Below are 23,268 nucleotides of genomic sequence, written 5' to 3' on the forward strand. Positions count from 1 at the left end.
TCACCGGTGAACGTTGACAATCAAATTAGTCGCTTTGGTGAATGTCCGAAATATTTATTACACCCAATTTGATACTAATTTATTCGTGGATATAATTACATTTATTCGATATTTTAATACTTACTGACGATAGATTAGAACAAACATCAGTGTTTGGAGTATTGGGCAAACATATACCGGGCAATGGCACTTGACCTTAAAAAAACATCAGTGTAGGGTACACCGGGCAAATGTATACCGAGCAGTGGCACTTGACCTTAAAAAAACATCAGTGTAGGATATACCGGGGAATGGCACTTAACCAGACTTAGTATGACTAGACCTTTGGTAAATGTCCGAAATATATACTAGGTCTAGTGCCATTTTTGCTGTAGCTTAAATATTTAAAAAAATTAAACAAAGCGTTTGAATCAATTTTAAGCTGATACCGAAATTATTGCTTTAAAATTAAAAAAAATTAATAAAAACTGCGCCAGATAAGAGTAATTGAAGTAGTTGCTTCATACAGCGCATGTGCAGGAAAAAATTAAAAAAAAATTATGCAGGTGCATCTAAAAGTGGATGAATATCCCAAGATAGCCTGTGGCTGTGTGTGACACAAATTGCCCACTTGACTTTTAGCATAATACATAATGACCGGGCAATGTAATAATTGCAACATAATTTATCATTTTGTCATATCCTTTTGGGCACTTTTTAAATTGCCCGGGTATTATAAACAATGCCCAATTATTTACATTGTCCGTGACATATATATGAAGGGAGCATTCTATCATCTCACCCACCATGATAATAAATTCGAATTTAGCAACAAGACTGACGGGAGATTGCAAAACGCTGAAGAGATCTCTAGTTTGTGAGAGTGTTTCTTTGTTACGAAACATTCAGGGTATTTAATATTTTCGGGACGGGCGAGACATAAATATATTCGTATGGAATCAGAAACAGGATGGAATAAAATGAAAAGCGATGTTTGGGCACGGCTAATTCGACGAGACCTTCTTTTTGTTTTCGGTTTAAATCTAATACATCCAAACTATGTTTGTTAATGGTGTCGCTATATAATTTTTAATTTGAACTAAGTCTTGGTGAATTAAGGAAAACTATTGTTACACAGCCCTCCGCTATAAAAATAGTATGGTTAGTTTTATCTTTTTAAGCGTGATGGTTGCCACCCTGAGAATGCATATATAACTCGAAGAGGTTAATGAATAAATAGTTGTGGACAAAATATAGATGGTTGACTGCGCGTAAACAATAGCAAGAACCGGAAGAAATTTAGAAAACCTCCGCTTATGCCATCCTTACGAGACCATGTGGGAACAGGCTTCATATTCTGGGAAGTTTTACTATTCATAAGAGTTTCCCGTAATTTACAAATTCTAACTGGTAGTGAACCTTTGTCTTTTTACAAAACATAAAGTGCAAGGTTTGCCATGTTTTAAATGTTATCCCTTATTTGGCTATATTTGCTTAAAATTATAACCGTTTGATATTTTTTATGTTGTATCGTAGCATGCTTGCGAATTCTTCTGAATTCATTTGTTTGTTTGTTTCGTTGAAATGTAAATAAAAAGAATGCCTTATATTCAGGGCCGGATTAACCTATAGGCACACTAGGCACGTGCCTAGGGCCTACGAAATTCAGGGGCCTACGAAAAACTTAGGAGAAAAAATTTGTTGACAAAAATAATTTAGCTTTAAAAACAACAAGTGTATTTTGCACAAAATTATGAAGATACAAATAAAAATATAATATTTTTGGGTAATAAATTATTTTGTAGAATCTTATGATCTAATATATTACTTTTTTTGCGATTTTTGGATTCAACAAAATCTTGTATTATGCTGTCGAATTCCAAACTACGCAAAATGTCGTATTCAATAGACGTAAGTGCGAGCGATGCCAAACGATCTTGATTCATTGTTGAACTACAAATTGCTATTTGTAGTATAAATATTTCTTGTAATTAATCTCACTATCAATTTCACTGTTTTCTTTGCTGGTTTGTTGTTGAATTGTTGACGTGAAGTGTTTACCTTTACATAGCAAATAATTTTTTATCAATTTTAATCTGGAGAAAGATCTTTCTCCTTCTGCAGTATGTCGGTATTGCAGATAAAGTTCGATAAACAAATTTGTAAATTAAAATCCATATTAATAAAAGTGTTAAAAAAATATGCAAGAAAATTTTAGCATATATTTTGAAAAGGGAGGAGTGGGGGAAGGAGGGGAGGGCCCAAAAATGGCTATGCCTAGGGCCTACGAAAGGTATAATCCGGCTCTGCTTATATTGTAAACATTATTAGTGTAATAATATTGGATGGCGTGCTTTTTCAAGTTAAGGCGTGAAAATCAATCGGAAGTACCGTAGTGTGTCTACCACTACAAAAATGCAATTCACCTGTATATAAGACATGTTAACACGATTCTATGGTGGGGAAGATTGACATTGTCGATAACGACTCTCCCCACAAGTCGTAACCCGGAAAACTTACGACGAATTTTAATCCCTAGCGCCATCTGTGCTTAGCTTGACACAATCCACTGGATTGAGACAGGATTATTTTTCTTATTTTAATGCAAACTTTTTATTTGTAGGTGGCTCTTCTGAGAGCACACGCAGGTGAGCATTTGCTGCTGGGATTGGCCAGACGGTCCATGCACTTGAACGACACTCTCCTCCTGGGAAATGACTTCGTTATACCTCGACAATCCACAGAGATAGAAATCAGCCGGATTGGTTGTCGGATAATGGACGAGCTGACCACCACACTACGGGAGGCTCACGTAGACGACACGGAGTTCGCTTGTCTCAAAGCCATTGTGTTTTTTGATCCATGTAAGCTTCAGATTTTCTGTGTCAACACAGTTTCTTCTCTGGTACGACCCCCCCTTATTCATTTCCCCTCTATCATTTCATATCTGAACGGGAGTTTTTTTTTATGTTCAAAACACACCTTTATATGTTTATTATTATAGAGTGTTCATGCATCGACTATATGAAAAAAAAAGATTAAAGAAAAATGTAAAGCAATAGAAATATGTGGTTTGCTACTATCTGCCCCCCAAAAAATGAGATATTTTCTTCTCCAAAAGTTTTAAAATGAGTTCAATAAATAGAGCTGCAAATGGAAGAAAAAACTATAAAACAATATTTTCAAACTAACTATCTTTATTAATAGCGACATCATAATACAGTCCATGGATATCATAAACAAGCCACCTGCGCAAATATTTTAATGTGTGTAGCAGTAGTACATTATTTACGTCACTCTAGAGCTTCGCAATGGTTATCGGCGGCGTTCTAGGAATAATCTTTTTTTCTTTTATATTACAACCGTCGTTGAACAGCCGACCCAATTTTGGGTTCACGACTACTAATATTCAACTCCTTGTCTTTTTGAACCCAATCCAGAAGACAAGAAAACTCCTGGATCAGTACACCCAGAGGTGTTGTTTTGTTATGGGAACATGAAGAACTTTGCGACTCGACAGATTTAACGTGCATTAGTAACGGCCTGCGGAGATCGAACTCACGAATTCTTGGACATGGGCCCAGTGTCACTTTGCAAGATGATGACCCGCCCGCTCACTGACAACAATCAGCAATACTTAACTTGTCTTTAAGATCAGTTTACAGGGGGACTTATTTTAATTAGATGGATCCGACATGCTTTCAAGAATATTGAATAAATCCAGTCAGCCGTGACGAATTTTATTATTAATTTTGAAATTGTGTGAGAATAATACCTTAAAGAATGTAACAAACCACGCATTTCCACCATTCTTGCGTTTGTTTTGGTCAACCGACACATAACATAAGCATATTTTAATAAATAAGAGATTATCCTGGTTTACAGGTGCTTTGCAGCGGGATTAGCCTTACAAGAACAGGGGTCCATTAAAATAAAGGTACGAGAGCTGCGAGTCTTTTATTTTTGGATTTTGACTACCTGTAAACAATCTATTTAATAACTTGAAAAATAACTGTGGTGTTATTTCTAAAATTAAAGTGAATTTTTGTGAGCTGACTATGGCATCCTCCGCCCTTTTCGGGTGCTTTCAAATTGTATTTCAAACTGTAATTTTCATTTTATTTCATTTTATTTGTAAGACTGACAGGTTGTCGGTCATTATTTCGATTGTAATTTTTAATAAATGTTCAAAATGGTTTCGGAATCTTCAAGTCAGAGTATGCCTCGATGCGTCGTGGAGTGGCGGCGGTCTCTCAGTGCCACACTACTGGTGAGTCGTCTGCAGCTGAGTATGGCACCGCCGCACCCGACTCGGGATTGTTCCTTTCGGCCTCCTCTGTCCATCGAACGTTTGTGTTGCTCTTCGTCGGGCGTGACTCGGGGCCATGGAACCTCGTGTCCATGCACCTCTGGGTCCTCCGACTGATTCGAGGATTGCAGTAACGATAGTCACCAAGTACTACCTGGATGCCCCCTACGGGGGCGGGACAGGGTTAAAGCCTAGCTTAAAATTAAAGTGACCTAAATTAATTGCTTAGTAAAATTAAGTGCTTACCTGTATGCCCCCTATGGGGGGGAAGGGTTAAGTCTTACTTAAAATTAAAGTGAAAAGGTTAATTAAACTTATTGTTGGACCATTTTTTGTAGGACCCCTGTGATACATGACATTGCTGGATCTGTTCTTCACAGGAGTTTTAATGACATGTTTCGATTCTTTAAATAATTCATTCTCATTTCACCCAAAATATAATGAATGAGGAACAATTTCCAAGGCGAGATTTTATGCAGGGAGGATATAATCCTGAGCTATTCTAGATATTTGGCTCAAATAGTATAGAACTCTGTATGCTTGTAACTTATGTGACATGGTGGCTCAGGGGATAGACGCGCTCGCCTCCCAATGATCTTCGATGGCTAGTCGATACAAATCCCGCACCCGTCTCGCACCGACCACAGTGATGACGAAAAATATCCTCATTGGTAGATGGATCATGGATTAGAGTCCTCTTGCAGTCAGGCTAATCGTTAGAGAATTTAGTAGTTTTCCTCTCCGTGTGAAGCAAATGAGGTTAGTGCTATCGAAATATCATCCACGAAGGAATCATCCTGATTCTAGACTTCCCTTGTCTTCTGGATTGGGTTCAAAATTACAAGGATACAGAGTTGAATATTGGTAATGGTAAACCTAACAAATTGAGTCTACTGTTCAACGACGGTTATTAAAAAAAAAAAAGCCTACGGAGTTGCATATTAGTGGTCAACTGTTCAATGACGGTGATGAAATGAAACACATTTGTTAATATTTTTATTGCTTATGTATAAGTAGGTGTCGGGTGAAAACGGTGACGGTTACCCAGTGCTAGATAAATTTTGGTGAAGAGAGTTCTTTTAAGTTAATTGAATTTACAATTTCAAAAATCTAATTGAGAGGCTTTAAAATCATATATTTTAAAACATTGAAGAAGTTGCAGCCAGATATAAACATTCAGGACCGGATTACCCACTAGGCCAGTCTAGGCCATAGCCTGGGGCCCCCAATCATAAGGGGCCCCCTAAAAATGGATTTTTTTAAAATAATAAATTGAGAAAAATTAGGAAAAACAATGATTTTTCAAATTTTTTCAAAATGTTATGATTATTTTTTAGTTTTAATTTAATAAAAGAAAGTAAAATTTAATTTATTATTATTTATTTGAATTTTAAATATGTTTTCTTAAATGAGAAGATAAATAAATACTTCTATATTTGAATAAATAAAAAATATTCGAGAAAAAAATTTAATCTAAGCGCCCCAAAAATTTAAATGGCGCATACGCTTAATCCGTCCCTGTAAACATTTATATTGTGAATTTAAAAATTCTTAATTTTGCTCAGAACTAATATAATGATACAAGACTCGTTAATGATTAAAATTACTTCTCATTTATTTATTTCATTGAGTCAAGCAATCTGTATTAATTTTCATTTTTATTTGATAATTTTTAAAATTCAGGTAATTGTCATTTTATGTCGATTAACATATTAACAAAATCTTCTTACATAAAACTATAATAGTGATAAACGGAATATTTTTTATTTTTGTGGAAAATATTGAATTTTAAGAAAAATAAAGTATTGAGAAGCATCTGGACTGAGCGTTCTAACTATGTATTAAAAAATTTTTGTTTGAGTAATTTATTCTTCTTATAATCTTTTAAAATCAAATACTTTTAAGACTACTTTCAGTCAAAAAGATAACCAAATGTTTAACTTTTTTCCCATGAATTTTATTCTGTTCCACCATATTGCAAATAAAATACATTTTTTTAACTTTTTATAAGCGGAATTTTCAAAATATTTTGGTGATAGGAAAAAAAACCCTGTTGCATGATGAGTTATTGATATGTTTTTTGTTGACGCAGATGCTAAAGGACTGTCTGACAGCAGTCGTATAAAAGTTCTGAGGGATCAGATTCAGACGAGCTTGGAGGATTACATCAACGACAGGCAATACGAATCTCGTGGTAGATTTGGTGAGATTCTACTCCTACTGCCAGCCCTACAGAGCATCACGTGGCAGATGATAGAACAGATACAGTTCGCCAAACTCTTTGGAATGGCTAAAATAGACAACCTTCTACAAGAGATGCTACTGGGCGGTAAATACTCATGACAATATTTTTGTTTAAACTAAACTGTTTATTCTTATTATCTTTAACTATAAACACTGTGTGGAGAGGGTAGCTATCGACCATACATGGCAACGTTACTTTTAAAAAGTAACCAGTAAAAGTACAAGTATTTTTAAAAAAAGTAACGAGTAAAAAGTTCTTATTTTAAAAAGTAACGAGTAAAAAGTACAAGTAAAAGTACAAGTACTAAACAAAAAAAGTAACGATTTAAAAGTACATTTTTAGGAAATCGAAAATTCAAAGTAACTTAAAATTTTATTGAATAATATTCTTATGTTCTTTAATGTTTTTGCAAAATTGTTGTTATTTATTTAATTATTTTTAATTTTGAAAGTTAAGGTTATTAATTTATTGTTAAATTCGGAGGAATATTATAATATAGTTTAATAATATAATCGTATAATATAATTTTAAAATCAAATATAATTTTAATATCAAACTTTTTATGGATTTGCACGAAAAAGAAATTTTATCTATTGACTTTAATTTTTAGTTTATTATTTTTGTTTAATTAAATTACCATTGATTTAAAATTGTTTTACTCTTTAGAAACGCGTTTTAAAAACACAAACATAAACAAAGCAAACACGGGGTTTCAGATAGCTTTGTGATCTTTGAGCTAGTAAAAAATAATTGAATGTGCAGTATAAGTTGAAACAGAAGGTATTTAAAAACGAAGTTAGCTGTGAATGCATATATATTGCATTCACAGCTTTTTTTTTTATTTATTTATTTATTTATTTTTTTTAAGAAAGCTTACCGAGTTTTAGAAAAAAGTAACGATTACATTCGATATTTCTGTTACAAATACTTGTACTTTTTCCCTAAAAAAGTTACGAAAGTACAAGTAAAAGTACTAAATTTAAAAAGTAACGAAGTACAAGTAAAAGTACGTACTTTTTACTTGTACCGCCGGTACAAGTAACGAAAGTAAAAGTACTGCCATGTATGCTATCGACCCTGTCATCTATGAAAAGGTACCCCACCCTAGAATCGAGTTAACATGCCTTATATACTAGTGAATTGGAATTTTGTAGTGGTAGATACACTGTGCACACTTCTTTAATATAAATGACATCAGATAGATTTCTTTAGTGTAAATTGTTGCAATAAACATAAAAAATTGCCAGCATGGAACGAATAAGTGCTAAAATATTTAAAAATCACTTGAATAGTTGGCAAATTATGAAAAATCTTTTAAAAACATTCCCCTGACGATGTTTTTTTTTTATTATTTAGTAACCGTCGTTGAACAACCGACTCAATTCTGGGTTTACGACAACCAATGTTAAACTCCGTAACCTCGTAATTTTGATCCCAATCCGGAAGACAAGAGAGCTCCTGGATCAGCACCCCCAGAGGTATTGATTTGTAATGGAAAATTGGAGGACTTTGTGACCCCAACGTACACCAGTCACCATTTAATACACGGGGATTCTTAGGTCAGCTGGGCTCCCGTTCTCACAAACACGAGTACCACACCCTACCAACCAGGCTATCCCGGTCCTCTCGGCGATGTGTCTTCAACTTGGATTCCCGTGGAACCTTTGAACAGGGATTCCATAAATGATCACTATTCGCTAGCTCTCTAACAAAGCGTTTTTTTTAATTCCTTTTTCAGTTATAATTAGATTTAATTCCGAAGCACTTTATACTCTCCCTACCTATAAAAAAAAGCGGAATAATTAAGTTTTGTCCGACTTTATAGTGCGTTTCAAAAGCTAGTACCCCGTTCTACCGAACCAAACTAAATGTATGAGTTCAACAATTATTCCAGACGAAACAATACTTTGTTGTAGGAAACAATCACAAGCAAGTCATTTTTTTAAAAACTTTTTATTACTTTGCTATAGTTTAAAATATTTTTTATTACTCTTTGAACATTCTTATAGCTATTTAAAAAAATATGAGTTACCTTCCATTCATTACCTTCATAAGATATTTGTATCGTGATGAAATGAATGAAATTCTAAATTTGATTAGGATCATGTTAGGATCAAGAGCTCCCCATGAGAAGTTCCCCAAATTGTAAAACACTGTAGACGATAATTCAATTAAAATTGAATATCAATTTTTAAAAACACATTGACACTAATTATTAGTTGCTATGTTATTCCGATCTCTCCAACTGTGTGTTTCGTTGTTGATGGAAGAGTGTCAAGAAATGACGCCAACTAAATTAAAATAAACACCTAAAATTTTTATTTCTTCTTTAGGTGCTTCAAACGAATCAGCGGCTGCCACATCGAACGCTCTAAGCGATTCGAACACTCAATCAACAGATCCCATGACGAACGGACACACTGAAAACAACAATCACACAGCCACCCCTGACACCTACTCTTCCTCCTCCATTGTCACTCAGGGATTCAAGACCGAACCAGAAACCTTTTAACTCTTTTCCTTCAAACAATTGTGTTCTTCTGTTATCACGATGTTAAAAAGAATGAATATATTCTTCAAACGATTATTAAAAAGGCGTCCAAGCGGTGATTTAAAAAAGAAAAAGAGGCCTCTTTTTCAGAAATAAATCGCAAGTGATTTAAACGGACTACAAGTAAATTTTATTTCATGTTTTAGTTCTTTGAAACAGATGGATGAGGCACGACGACTCGGTTAAAGCGAAAAACTGGGATTCTATTTCCCAGAGGTGATGAGAATTCAAGTCTAGAAAGAGAAAGCGGTGCCATTTCGACCTCATTGCAACCATCACGAGGAACCATAATGTGTGGAGCTTTAACTTACACGATCCTTCTGGCCCACAACGTACTGTCGCGATAGTGCTTAGCGAATTATCAATTCTAGATCTATATCTATTGGCACGATAAATTGTGTCGCCTACAAAAATTACTTTTTTAAAAAGAAAAAGACATCCAGCAGCCATGTTCCTCATTAACAACAAAAAAAAAATATCAGCATTGATGGACATTCATCATAAATATTTCATTTTAACTCCATTATTTTTTCAGGGAAAATCAATAATGCTTTTATTTTTTTTTTAAAAAAAGATAATCTTTTATATTTCTATAGATTTTTTTAAAGATGTTTGGTTTTAGCTTAGAAAAATAATATTTTAAAAATAGTTAAACACTGTGATGTCTATTCATTTCTCAGCTCTGAATCAGTTCAAATCTAAAGCTCCAAATGTAGAATAATAATGATGGCGAGTATATGCTTCTATTTATTTTGGTGAGAACTAATCATGTTCAAAGCACTTCATGCAAAATAAAATTTATTGAAATAAAGATTAATCCCTTCAGAACCGGTGAGGAACATAAAAGCTTCTCCTGCACTTTCCGAGAGTATGCGTACTGAAGAGTACACATACCGATTCATACGAAATGTAACAGTATTGCAGTCACTTCTGCGCGATCTTGAACAGCTAGAGTCAAAAAAGACTCGTTTCGCGTGGATGGTTAACTGAATGTAAACAATAACAAACTTCCTAAAGGCCTGTTTGCACGGTCCAAGTTCTTGAATCCAAAAAATTGGAGGAAATTCGCTCTTCAAAAAATTGGATGATTCGTCGACACTATTCAAGTTCTTGACTGATGGGTCGGGAAAAAAACTTCCGCATGCGCATTGTTCATATTCAACATTATAAAATCATACTTACATGACTTTAAAAACTACTAAATAAATTCAAATAAAATCATAATAACATAAAAAGACCCTAACAGATTAATTTATTTAGACTAAAGTAGATGAAAACAGACAACAAAATGACATAATCTGATGCCTGCTTGTTGACGTCACGAAACGTAAGAAGCTGATTGGTTCAGGGAGGAAAAACTCGGATGTAAAGTAGAACATGTTCATCCAAGTCCTTGGAAGATAGTAGAGCGTTTACACGATACAAGCTCAAAGCAAAACAAGTTTCCATCTATTTCAATGCATCCAAGAACTTGGATCGTCTAAACAGGCCTTAAAACCGGAAGAAATATAGAAAACTTCCGGTGTATCCCTCCTCTTATGGTATGCTTATAAGGCGATGTGTGAACAGGCTTAATATTCCAGAAGTTTTATTATTGATATTTTTTTTATCAAATTTAAACGAAACTTTACTATTCATAGGAGTTATCTGAAATTTATAACAGGTTGTGAATTGAAAACAAATATAAAATAACAAAAATTAACATCACAACATTAAAGAAGTGTGCTATGTTTTTAGTATAATTATTTTGCTATAATTGTGTAAAATATCGCCGGTTGTTATTTTTTGAGTAGTATCAAACTGTGCTTGCGAGGTCTTCCCAATACATTTGTTTCATCGAAAGTTAAATTGAAAAAAAACGCATAATAGTGTGAAGTATAATAATGTTAAATGGCGTGCTTTTCCAAGCTTATGCATAAAAAACAATCGGAAGAAGTAGCCCGGAAGTCTTATGCCGAATTTTAATTAGCGAATGAGAGCCATCTGTGCTTAGCTTTATACCGTCAACCATCCAATCACGGTCCTGAAGGGGTTAATGAAAATTATTAAATGTCATTAAAAAAATATGTCTCTTGTATAAAACATATTCTTTAAATCACTTTTACATTTTAAAAAAGAAATTATGAACAAAAATGGTTTTTACTTCGAAAAATTATTTGCATTAGAAATTATAAACATTAAAATCATGTTATATTTTTTCCAGACCTTACTAGTGAATTTTTAATTCTAAGTTTTTTTTTTTTTTTTGAATGTGTCTAAACATGTATTCTCTGAAACCTTTTCAAGTTTCATTTGATCTAAACCTTATTCGTAACTAGCTTCCTTTTGTTTTTAAAATTATTTTTAATAGTTTGTAATGCAAGGGTCTTTTTTTAACGAGGTGTCATTAAATGTGTATCAATTAAACGTCATTTTTCGAAATATATACTTTTTTTTTATTACCATGGTCATTTCTGTATATGCATTCGACGCAATAAATTGTTGCTTTTTTTTATCTGTCTAAACATGCATTTTTTGGAAACCATTTCAGGTTACGTTTGATATAAACCTTATTTGTAACCAAGTTTTTTTAAAATTAAAATTATTTTCAATAATGCATAGTACAAGGGTCCTTTTTTATTACTTGAAAATAAACATGCAAATATGTATCAATTAAACATCATTTTTCTAAATTATACTTTTTTTTAATTTACATGGTAATGTTTGTACATGCATTGCACGCAATAAATTGTTAGTTTTTATTATCTGTCTAAAAATACGTTTTTCTTAAAACCATTTCAAGTTACGTTTAATCAAAACGAGTAACGAGTTTTACAAAATTAAAATTATTTTTAATAATTCATAGTGTAAGGGTATTTTTTAATGAGGTGTAATTAAACATACAAGTTTGGAGTAGTTAAACGATATTTTTTAAAGCATGTATATATATTTTTTTAACATGGTCATTTTTATATAAGCATTCCACACAAAAAATTTAACCTAAGACAATTAAGGAATAAATGAGGTTGTTGTTACCCATAAAATAGTCATATAACTGTTATTAAAACTCATCCATTTAAAATACGTTTAACCTTTTTTTTTTTTGTAATTATTTTTTTGCGTATGTTAAGAATTATTTCTACTCAATAACATAATTAACATAAAGTAGTTTTTTTTTTACCTACAAATATTATAATAGACTTTAAGTAGCATTATGTAAGAATACTTTCATGCCTAACGTAATATTTTTAATAGTTTTTATTATCAAGTTAGATATTATTAAAAAGTTATGATTTAGAGTTATTTTTATTCATTTGTTTATTTTTTGCATTTATGTAAAAAAATAAATTGAAAAAATACAACCATTACATTTTTATAGACAAATATTTTAGAGATAAATATTATACATCATGTATGTCTGCAAAATTCATAAATACATGATGGACATAAAAATGACCTCTTGATGGAGTTTGAAATTATTTTCCAATACTCAAAAATTAAACAATTTATACTAATAATCTAATGTATTCCTAAAATTCATTTAGGATGTAGAATCGGCAATAAAATGTGTGCAAGCCTCAATGTTTTTCTTTTTACCCGCGTATAACATTAAATAATTATTAATTTTTATTTAACAGTATACATAAAACGTTGTTACAAAGCTTTCTTTTTTTTCCACCACTCCACAGAGAAAAAGTACCTTTTTTAGAAGACGTTTTCATTAAAAATCGACAATGCATTTAAAAAAAATTTTCTATATCAGAAAATTTATGAAAATTTAGTTTTAAATTCTTTTTATAAACTTAATTTATGATAATTGCATAGTATTAATTCGAATTTAAAAATAACGATCATTATTTACAATGCTGCATAAATACTGAAAAAACACAACTGGGTATAATATAAAAAAAACACAACTACTTCCACTTAGTAGGAATAACATTTACCATGACGCAATGCTAAATTCTATGCCACTATCCACATAAATCAATTATTAATCAAAAATCGAATATCAATTACTTTTCTTTATAATGCAATAAAATCTGGCGAGCAGCTATTTAAACGATCAAATACTTCGTTTGTTTATTTGCGGCTTGAAGATAGGCTCGCAGAAAATGCCGTTCATGGGTTAAATTTAGTAGGAATAACACAACTTGTGACGTAGGCTATAGTATACCCAATTGGATACCTTCAAGTGACGTCATCGTATCATTTCTTTTGTGGTGGCATTTTTCGTTTCAGAAACCAATCAGATACCACACACATGCGTGACGCTGCTTTCAGCTATCCAATTAAATCTGATTTAAATCACATGGTTAGGCATGATCGCTTCACTTCTTCTCGAGTTCCCAATAACAATTAAAACTAATGTAAACTCATATTTGAACAGCTAAAATTGATTTCATTCTCGACCGTGATTCGTGTTCTGAATGATCAGGAGCAGTATTTAAAGAGGTTGTTTCAACTTATACCGCTAGAAAATTCGCTTGCATTGATTTCTGCTTTTTTCTTTGTTTACATTATCTTTCAACTTATTTTTAATATAATTATTATTATTATTTTAGTTATTATTTCTTTTAATTCCAAAAAATTATTTTACTATAGGGGCGGTTCTGCTTTTTGGTGCACTATGCATCAAAGCACTAATTTGTTATTTCAAATTAAAATGTTTATATTCCCTTAAAGACACATTACACCGAATTAATGCATTAAAGAGAAGACACTGTCAGATCACCGTGTAATATGCTGTAAGTGCTTATACATTAAAAAGTATATTACTGATAAGTATGATAAATAATTTTACCAAAAAGTACGATCGGTTAAAAATATATTGCCTATTAAATACAAGTTTCCAACTGAATACTGAGTTTGACTCCAATAATAGAGAGATGTAAAGGTGTGCTTACGAAATTTTCCTATTTCTAAATTGTTGCTTTATTTTAATGTTGGCTAAGTTACTCGTACTATTATTAACTTCTCTGTACTTCTCAACTTTAAGAACAAGCATGTTGCTATTATTTAGCGTAATCACAAAAGTGTTGCTCATTCTTATGCAAAAACGAAATTCAGAACAACTAAATATCCCGAAAAAAAACCCCGGAAAGTCGAATAATAAATAAATAAATAGTCGCCTTTTGCCATGATGAAGTTCTTCTCAATTTTATTTATGAGAGAAGATTAAAATCTTAACTCCGAAATGTATTATTATTTAACCAGCAACAGTTAGCGGGAAGATTAAATTCAGCGGTTGGAAAAAAGAAAGTGATCGAAATATCAGTGCTTTCTTTTGGTCGAGAATTCTCGTATTAATTGCCTTCTTCCCCCATTCGCCCAAATAAACTCTACCAGTATTACTTGACTCCTGCAGAGAGAACTGCTCTTTGACGTAAGCACAATTGGATCCATTATTATAAGACATTGGGACGTATGCTTTTCACCCATTTAGTGTAAATGTCAATGGGACCAACAATTTATGCCGTTACCAGTTGATAACATAAGAAAATACAATATAAAAAAATATATCGATGAAATATTTTATTTGTAACAGTAAAGCATAGCGTGGATTCAAGAGGTCAAACATGGGGAGATATACTCATTGTGATACAATTTGGAATTTATAAATTCGGTATATAAACTCATGTTTGTGAAAATTGCAACACCATAAAGGACTTACGCGAGAGAGCTGAAATTTTCAGGAAATGTAAAATAGAGCATGATATGCAAATGATTAGAATTTCAGACCCGTAGCGCATGCGTATGCTGAGCAGCGCCCTCTGAACGGCGGATGGATCCGAATAAATAGACGGCTGTAGCCAAGCGAGTATGGTTATCGCTGGTTATCTGCTAGTGGTAAACGTTAACTTAGTCATTACTTATGCCTATTCGACGAAAGAGAGCGATATTTCAACAACTTACGGAGTTTAAACGGGGGACAATCATCGGCCTTCGTTAAGCTGGATTATCTTATCGTGCAGTAGCCGCTCGTTAGCAGCGTAACAGAAGCACAGTGATGCGTGTTTGAAAGCAGTGGATGGACGAGTGTCGGACAACTCGGAAATGCGGGAGTGGACCCCGAAATGTCACGTCAGCTCGCGATGATAGACACCTGTTCGGCGTTGCGCTAACGGACCGTACTGGCCCCACGGTGGTCAATAGCCACGGGTGTTTCATTGTGTGCTTCGTCAATTCGTAGACGTCTGCTGCAGCGTGGACTGCGCGAAAGGACTCCTTTATACAGGATCCCCCTCACGCTAAACCTTCGCCGTCTGCGACTGCAATGGGCCAACCAGCATAGGGACTGGCTTGCTGATTGGCAGCGTGTCGTGTTTTCTGACGAATCTCGCTTCAATTTGTGGTACCATGATTGCCGCATTCTTGTCAGACGCTATGCCGGTGAACGCCATCTTCCGGAGTGCGTTATCGAACGCCACAGTGGGCGAACACCCGGAGTTATGGTCTGGGGTAGCATAGCATATCATGGACGATCTCAATTGCTACGAATTGTGGGTAATCTGAACAGCAACCGGTACATCAGTGAAGTTCTACAGCCCCAAACTGTTCCCTTCCTTCAAGCCTTGCCAGGTGCTGTATTTCAACAGGACAATGCCCGCCCTCATATTGCTGGGCCTGCTCAATCCTTCTTTGTATCGCGACAGGTACAACTTCTTCCTTGGCCAGCGTATTCCCCGGATATGTCGCCGATTGAACATGTGTGGGATTTCGTTGGTCGGCGTCTCGCTTGTAATCCTCGTTCTGTTGCTTCTACAGACGAACTTTGGGTACGCATACAAACAGTATGGAATTCTCTTCCTCAGACAGACATTCAAAGTTTGCCCGACTCCATGCCACGTCGTGTAGCAGCACTTATTGCGGAGTTTGGTGATTACACAAAATACTGATTTCGATCTCTTGTTATTGTTTGTTTGCTTTAAAAGTTTAATTATTTATTTGTACCACTACCACTCAACTGTGTATTAAATTTCATTCAATTAAGACGATTCCTTCATGGTGTTGCAATTTTCACAAACAGGAGTTTATAAACACAAATGTTTGCCGCTAATTCTTTTTAGAAATCCTTCCTATCAAAATCTAATTACTTGCAGGTAAGCGAATCTCAAAAATATTTTAATGTTTTATAATTCATCACTAAAGAAGGAATCATCACAAAAGAATTAATGATAGGTTATCACAACAGAATGAATGATGGGCTATCATCACAAAAGAAGGAATCATCACTAAAGAATTAATGATAGGTTATCACAACAGAATGAATGATGGGCTATCATCACAAAAGAAGGAATCATCACAAAAGAATTAATGATAGGTTATCACAACAGAATGAATGATGGGCTATCATCACAAAAGAATGAATCATCACAAAAGAATTAATGATAGGTTATCACAACAGAATGAATGATGGGCTATCATCACAAAAGAAGGAATCATCAGAAAAGAATTAATGATAGGTTATCACAACAGAATGAATGATGGGCTATCATCACAAAAGAAGGAATCATCACAAAAGAATTAATGATAGGTTATCACAACAGAATGAATGATGGGCTATCATCACAAAAGAAGGAATCATCACAAAAGAATTAATGATAGGTTATCACAACAGAATGAATGATGGGCTATCATCACAAAAGAATGAATCATCACAAAAGAATTAATGATAGGTTATCACAAAAAAATCAATCGTCTGAAAGAATGAATGATGGGTTATCATTACCAAAGTTGAAGGTAATGAGCATATGAAATAAAATTATTGCTATATTTCCTGACAATAACTTTTATAGGAACTTTTCATAGGAATGCAAAGATCTTAAAAACTGTGGTAAACCTCAAAAGATGGCCACAATTTAAATGTTTTTGAGAAGAGTTCTCTGTTTGTCTTTAAAGGGCATTTCAAAAATGACTTTTGAAATCGTTTTTTAATATTTATTTTAAAATGTTACTCCATTATTAAAGGTTACCACTGGTGTGGTCATTGATTTTTCATGAAAAAAATGAGTTTAATAATTTTTGGTTCTTTCCATAGCATATCACGGAATTTATAAGTTTTTACGGTTTGGCTCGATCACTTAAATCTTAAATTGTGGATTTTCCTTGACGAATTCTGTTTTTATGATACTTTGGGTTACAATTCCTCCCGAAAAAAAATTGTTAATGAAACAGTGCTAACTATTTTTAATTAGAATGTTGTTACCTTTAGAAGAATGTAAAAATCATTATTTTATTTCTCAAGGCCCTTAATATATTTTACTAGCTATGAAAATAAATATGTGCCGAGCAATTAATATTATTGAAGCACAATGAAAATTAATATTTAAATTTTAAGTGGAATTCTAGGTCTATTCCATTTATTAATACTATTTCTGAGGAAGTTAGATAATATGTAATTGATTACAAGGGATACTTGTAATTATAATAACAAGTTTTCATATTGAACTGATTACGATTTAACTCAATATTATCAGAGTCTTAATTGATGTACAGAGTGCAAAAACCGGACTACGCTAAATAACTTTAATCTTGACAACAAAGTTATTGTGAAATCAGTCGAATAATTCCTGAGAAATCGAATTTTAAAGAAACCTTATTTTTAAAATAAAATTTTTCAGGAACTATTTGATCAATTGCAGCTCAATCGAATCCAACGAATTTTATAATGTGTGCAAAAATTTTTTAATTTTCGTAAAAAGTTCTCGAAATTTGGGGAAATACGCGAAAAGTAAAATTAAGTGGTCTAAGGACTGCACTACAGACTAAACTATTGTGACCCTATTTCCCAAATTCCGGCTATTTTGGGGGCGGAAAACCTGAATTCGAAAAAAAAAATTTATTCAGAGAAAGTACATTTTTTTAGTTTGATTTCATAGCTTCTAATATCGTCTGCACTAATTCATTAGCCTATTTGAAGTATCCCCCTCGGTCCATTAGGATTGATTCTTAAAATGTGAAGATCTGATCATTAAATCAAAAGTTATTTAGAGTGTTCCTTTTATTTTTTTGAGCACTATACAATGATAAAAAAAACAATAATTTTGAATAACTTTTAATCTAATGATCAGGTTTTCACGTACTAGGATCCAAGCATAATGGCAGGAGGGGTTATGATTATATATGCTAATAAGTAAATACAGACGATGTTTTAAATTACAATATCAGAAACAAAAAGGTGCTCTCTCTGACAGCAGGCATGGAAAAAAAAGTTTTTTTTTCTTCTGACGGATTCTTTACCCCCAAAATATAAGGGGTAGCTGCAATTAGGGAAAGATGATCTCACTAGTTAGGGCAGTAAGGCTTTCGAAAGTTTTGAGCCAATTTTGCTTTGCTCATTTCTTTTCCATATCTCGTGGACTTTTGAAGCAAATTGAACAATTTGTACACGCATTTATAAAAAAAATTTTATCCAAAGATAATTTCATGCAGGAAAAAAAAGCATTTTTAATAATTACTTATTATTACTTTATTTAAAAATATTCGAAAGCTTTTTGGATTCAATGCACATAAATTTTTAAAACGTAGAATTTTATAAAGTAAAATACAAAATTTGAACGAAATCGGTTGAATATGTCCAGAGAAATCTAATTTCCGAAAATTAAGATATTTGAAATTCGATTTTTCAGGAGATGCGGCACAGATTTGGATCAAATTTTGCCACATAAAATTACACTCTATAAAATGATAGAAAAATTTATGTAGCTTGCAGTTAAAAAACTTTTCCGACTATAATTAAATAAAATTATAAAAAATAATAAATTAAAAATTATTGTTTTTTTTTGCATGGAATTATGTTTGGATAAATGAATTCTATAACTATGTTCAAAAGTTTTTCAATCCGCTTAAAAAGTCCTCCAGATATGGCAAAATGGGTAAACGTATAGTCTGTCTACGAAAAGAACTTCCTCGCCATACGACTATAGATACGAGGTTTCACAATGTCAAGTAGGGGTGATGCATAAAGACAAGCTTCGGTCGACATGAGAAAGAGAATCCGGAAAAAGAGAAGCTCCCCTCTTAGAAATGTGCTATTTCCATAGCAGCAGACGGTATTAGAGGGGAGTTCCTTCAATAGACAAACTATAAAATCAACTTTTAGGCAGTTGGCAAGGGAAGTCAAACGGGTAATTTTTAGCACAAGGTGGTTTGTAAAAATATCCTGGGAAGTTCTGAGTGTTGATTCATTACTGTTTTCTACTCAAGGTAGCGCTGCAAGTTCTTTACCTCCCATATTTCCGGTGTTTTTTTATGCCATTTGGCTCAACGTGTTCACTGTATAGTGTGTGCTGTTTTAAGTGATAATTTGTAAAATAAACTTAGTCTCGCTACTTACGTATGCATGGTGCACTATTTGCAATAAGAGCAAATAGTAAAAAGCAAGTCATAAAGATACTGATCAGAACTGCTGAAATGAATGATATTTCTAAATATAGCAACCAAGTCGAATTTTTTAACAACATATCTAGAAAGAACTAAATCAAATTTTCAAATCAAACACAGAAGAATTATTTAATAACAGAAACTTTAGAACATTTTTAAGAAATCTAATACTGTACTCTTTTTGCACTTGAAATAAGCCTTGTACAGACTAAAATGCTTCTTTAATGTATGTATGGGTCGAGTTTATTCTAAACAAGACTATGTATTAATACATATATTAATACTAAATATTAATACTGCATATTCTATACAATTACAATATACTATTAAAAAATATAACGTTAATCCTTTTTTTCACATCAAACATTTTATATGGTAATGCATATTTAATGGCTCCGACAAAAAATAAATACATAAATAAATTAATAAATTTTTGTTGAAAAAAAACATAACATATTAAGCTTATACATTAACTGAATATCATAATCTTTCTTTAGAAATTCCAATTGTGTAACATTCTCAAAATAAGATTCTATGAGATTATTCATATGAATGGATTATGCATGATTCTGAAGACAATAAAAAGGAAAAGTCATACATATTTTGAACGCTGTGCGTTGAAGGTTAATATATAAAATTTTTTTAATCATTTTGAGATGTGACAATTAAAGGGCAAAAGAAAGGAAATTAATAATAACAATCAATTAAAAATGATCCGTAAGAGTGCAATCGGTGTGTTATTTGTCTGTAACAGCTCGAATCGAATGGTTGGAAACAACACGTTCTATTAAAAAGGATCTCATTTTAACTTGATTCTCACCTTGAGTATCAAAATAACTATTAATTATGAGATTATATAGGAGACTATATATATATATGAGAATTTTTTACCTACATAAATCATTGGATACTTCTCAAGCTATTGTGAGTAACATTAATGCCTCATACCAGCCATGCATTGAAATATATTGTGAGCAATCAATTTAAAAACCAAAACAAAGTTCCGTTCTACTACTCAGAATCAATTTTGAATATTTATATAAAGCTCACTTATTGTTGTTGAATTTCACAAAACTGTAATAGACAAGAATTGTAATTGTGTAATTGAAATGTTAAATTATTAATAACAGGCTATATATATATATATATATATATATATATATATATATATATATATATATATATTTAATATATATAAAATTGAATTATATGGTATTGAACAAAAATTAGGAAATCGTGTGTGTTTTTATATCCTCTATAATAAGTCATCAAAATTAGGTCATTTTTTTCACATTTATATTAACTTGCAACCCCTAATATTTTTCCTTTCTTTTCGTTGTTGTTGTTGTTGAAGATCTGAAAAATGGATGTCATAACATTAGAAAAATTTTTACCCTGCATCAAAAGGACCAAATAATCACGCAGTGTTTAACCTTTTAAGAAATATTTAAAAAAAATATATCTGAGTAAAAAAAATTCAAATAGAAGTTAGGTATTTTTTTACAAACCTACTACAATTTTGTTTCATATCAGTAAATTTTTATTTTGCTGCCATGCACAGTGTTTGTTGGTTAATAATTTTCTGTTCTACAAACCCACATGAATAGCTTCAACAGAATTTCCGTCTCACTTAACTCATTTTGTTGTTCATCAGCAAAAGAATTAATGAAATAATAAATATATATAGAATAGCGAAAAGTTAAATATCGTAAGATTAACGTGAAATGCCATGACAATCATAACCATCTTTCCAAACGGAACACGTAATACAGCGAAACTCCAAACCAATCCTTTTTACAATTTATAAACTAAATATCTGCCAATCAAATTCGATTTAACGTAAAGCAAGATTTCACGCAAACAATCAACTGATTTCATTTCGGTGTATTCACCTTGAGTTAAAAAAATTTCACTCTTTTGTTCACTAGGGAAATTCACTCTTTCATTTTAAGAGAATAACTAGTATTAAGACTGCTGGCATCGAGCTCAAGGAAACTCAAATGTCTACCCCTGATAAATATAAAATGCCTATATCATGGACACCCAAGAGTGTAATTTATAATGTTGCACTGTGCAACTCTCTAGAGAAACCAGGACGACACTTGTAATGAGCGATGGAACAATAAAGACCGAAATATTGGACACCACAGAGAAAAGGAAAGAAAGAAAAACTTCCAAACAAAACTTCTCTAATAATTTGATTTTGAATTTTAAATAGCAACATGATTAAAAAAAATTATGATAAAATTCATAATATAAATCTGAATTAATAACAATGATAGGAATAATAACAATAAAATGACTCATAATTATGCATAAATCCAATACTTTTATATCAGATTTTTATTTTCCCTTAAAAAATTACAAATTGAAAATTTAGTGAAATTTTTTTTTAGTCGCTATTCGATTATTTGGAAAGTTCGCCTTGTGCTTCTAGAATTTAAATATGTTTAAATGAAGTCTTCTAGGATTTAAGCATGTTTAAGAATTACACCATTCACAGGGAGGGGGGGGGGAACCTCTGGGTCTCTGGCACAGAAACAATTTTATTTAAAAAAAATATAAAAAATCAGACTTAAGTTACACTTGTAAGAAGAATTGTGGTGATAAATATACATTTTAAAATATTCAGAGAGCTCTAATAACGAAATTAAGCTCTTATCCATTCCTTTCTGTAAATGATGTTCGAATTATGGCGATCAGAGAAACCCACCATTTACTTGCAGTAACAGCAGAAATTCCCTATGTGTCCCCCCCCCCTATTCACACTTCGGTGATTTCCACTTGTGAACAAAAACAAGAAATTGAAGAATGATTTCAGAGCAGAATTTTTTGTTTTTTTTTGTTTTTTACCTCGGCGGAAAAAAAACTTTTTAAACAATACTTCCTTTTATAAATGTCTTCCGTATTGTTGTCAATAGAAATCAATTACGTAATTGTATGGTTTTTTTTTAAAAAAAGTAATAAATAAAATGCGTGAATGTAACTTAACTTCATAAATGTATCGTGAAAATTGCTGAAAAACACATTTAAAGTTGTTTTAGAAATTACTAATAGCCTATAGAAATACTTTGTAACATTCCGTTTTTCTAATCGAATGAGATCTACTAATACATAATAAAATAAAGAATTTGTGTGTCCTGATGGTGGACAGAGACTCTCGGCAAAATTTCTTGGCCATTCGGCATACTTCTCAGTTTTTATTTTATTTTATTATCAGTCGTTGAACAGCTGAACCGATTTCTGGGTTTACGATTATTCAACTCAGTAGCCTTGTCATGTGGAACCCAACCCAGAAGACAAGGCAACTCCTGGATCAAGTATTAGGAGAAATTTGATGGAACTAACCCGCATTGGCATTGCATGGAGAAAAACGCCACGAAAACCTCCCACTGTTATCCTGACAGCAAAGGGACCCTAATAGATGATCCGACTATCACTTAGAATATTTTACGGCAGCACTGTGGTCGGAGCAAGCCGGTTGCGGAATTGGCATCGACCCGCCATCGCTGGGATTCGAACCCGGTTCACCTCATTGGAAGGCGAACGCTCTATCTCCTGAGCCACCTCGGCTCCTCTGATATTAAATGAAATTTTAAAAAAAATAAGCTAAGATAACTAAAAAGCGAAGATGAGGGCGAAGATGAGGGAGAAATTGTCAAGAACCGTAAAAATTCGTCATACATATTATTAGTTTGAATTTGGCAATACGCACTACTGGCAATAGTGTAATGGGTGCATTTTTAATAAGTACTAAATATACTGTTACGAATAGGTCCAAAGTATTTCATGAGTACATTGGGTGCCTATTACAGGTGC

At 32.6% G+C, this 23,268-nt stretch overlaps 1 protein-coding gene across 2 annotated transcripts in view; it reads left to right on the plus strand.

The window, feature by feature from the left end:
- Positions 1-12,645, plus strand: part of Hnf4 (Hepatocyte nuclear factor 4) — a 42,961-nt gene extending 30,316 nt beyond the window's left edge. For both annotated transcript variants that reach the window (XM_043051208.3, XM_043051209.3), the window contains exons 5-7: positions 2,603-2,843; positions 6,381-6,617; positions 8,867-12,645. In XM_043051208.3, coding sequence (XP_042907142.1) covers positions 2,603-2,843; positions 6,381-6,617; positions 8,867-9,045 — 657 coding nt within the window. In that variant the 3' untranslated portion in view covers positions 9,046-12,645. The remainder of the gene's footprint in view (positions 1-2,602; positions 2,844-6,380; positions 6,618-8,866) is intronic.
- The last annotated feature ends 10,623 nt before the right edge of the window (positions 12,646-23,268 follow it).

This window comes from Parasteatoda tepidariorum, chromosome 1 (assembly GCF_982258835.1).
Source record: "Parasteatoda tepidariorum strain Cologne lab strain chromosome 1, Ptep-v5.0, whole genome shotgun sequence".
Lineage (NCBI taxonomy): Eukaryota > Metazoa > Arthropoda > Arachnida > Araneae > Theridiidae > Parasteatoda > Parasteatoda tepidariorum.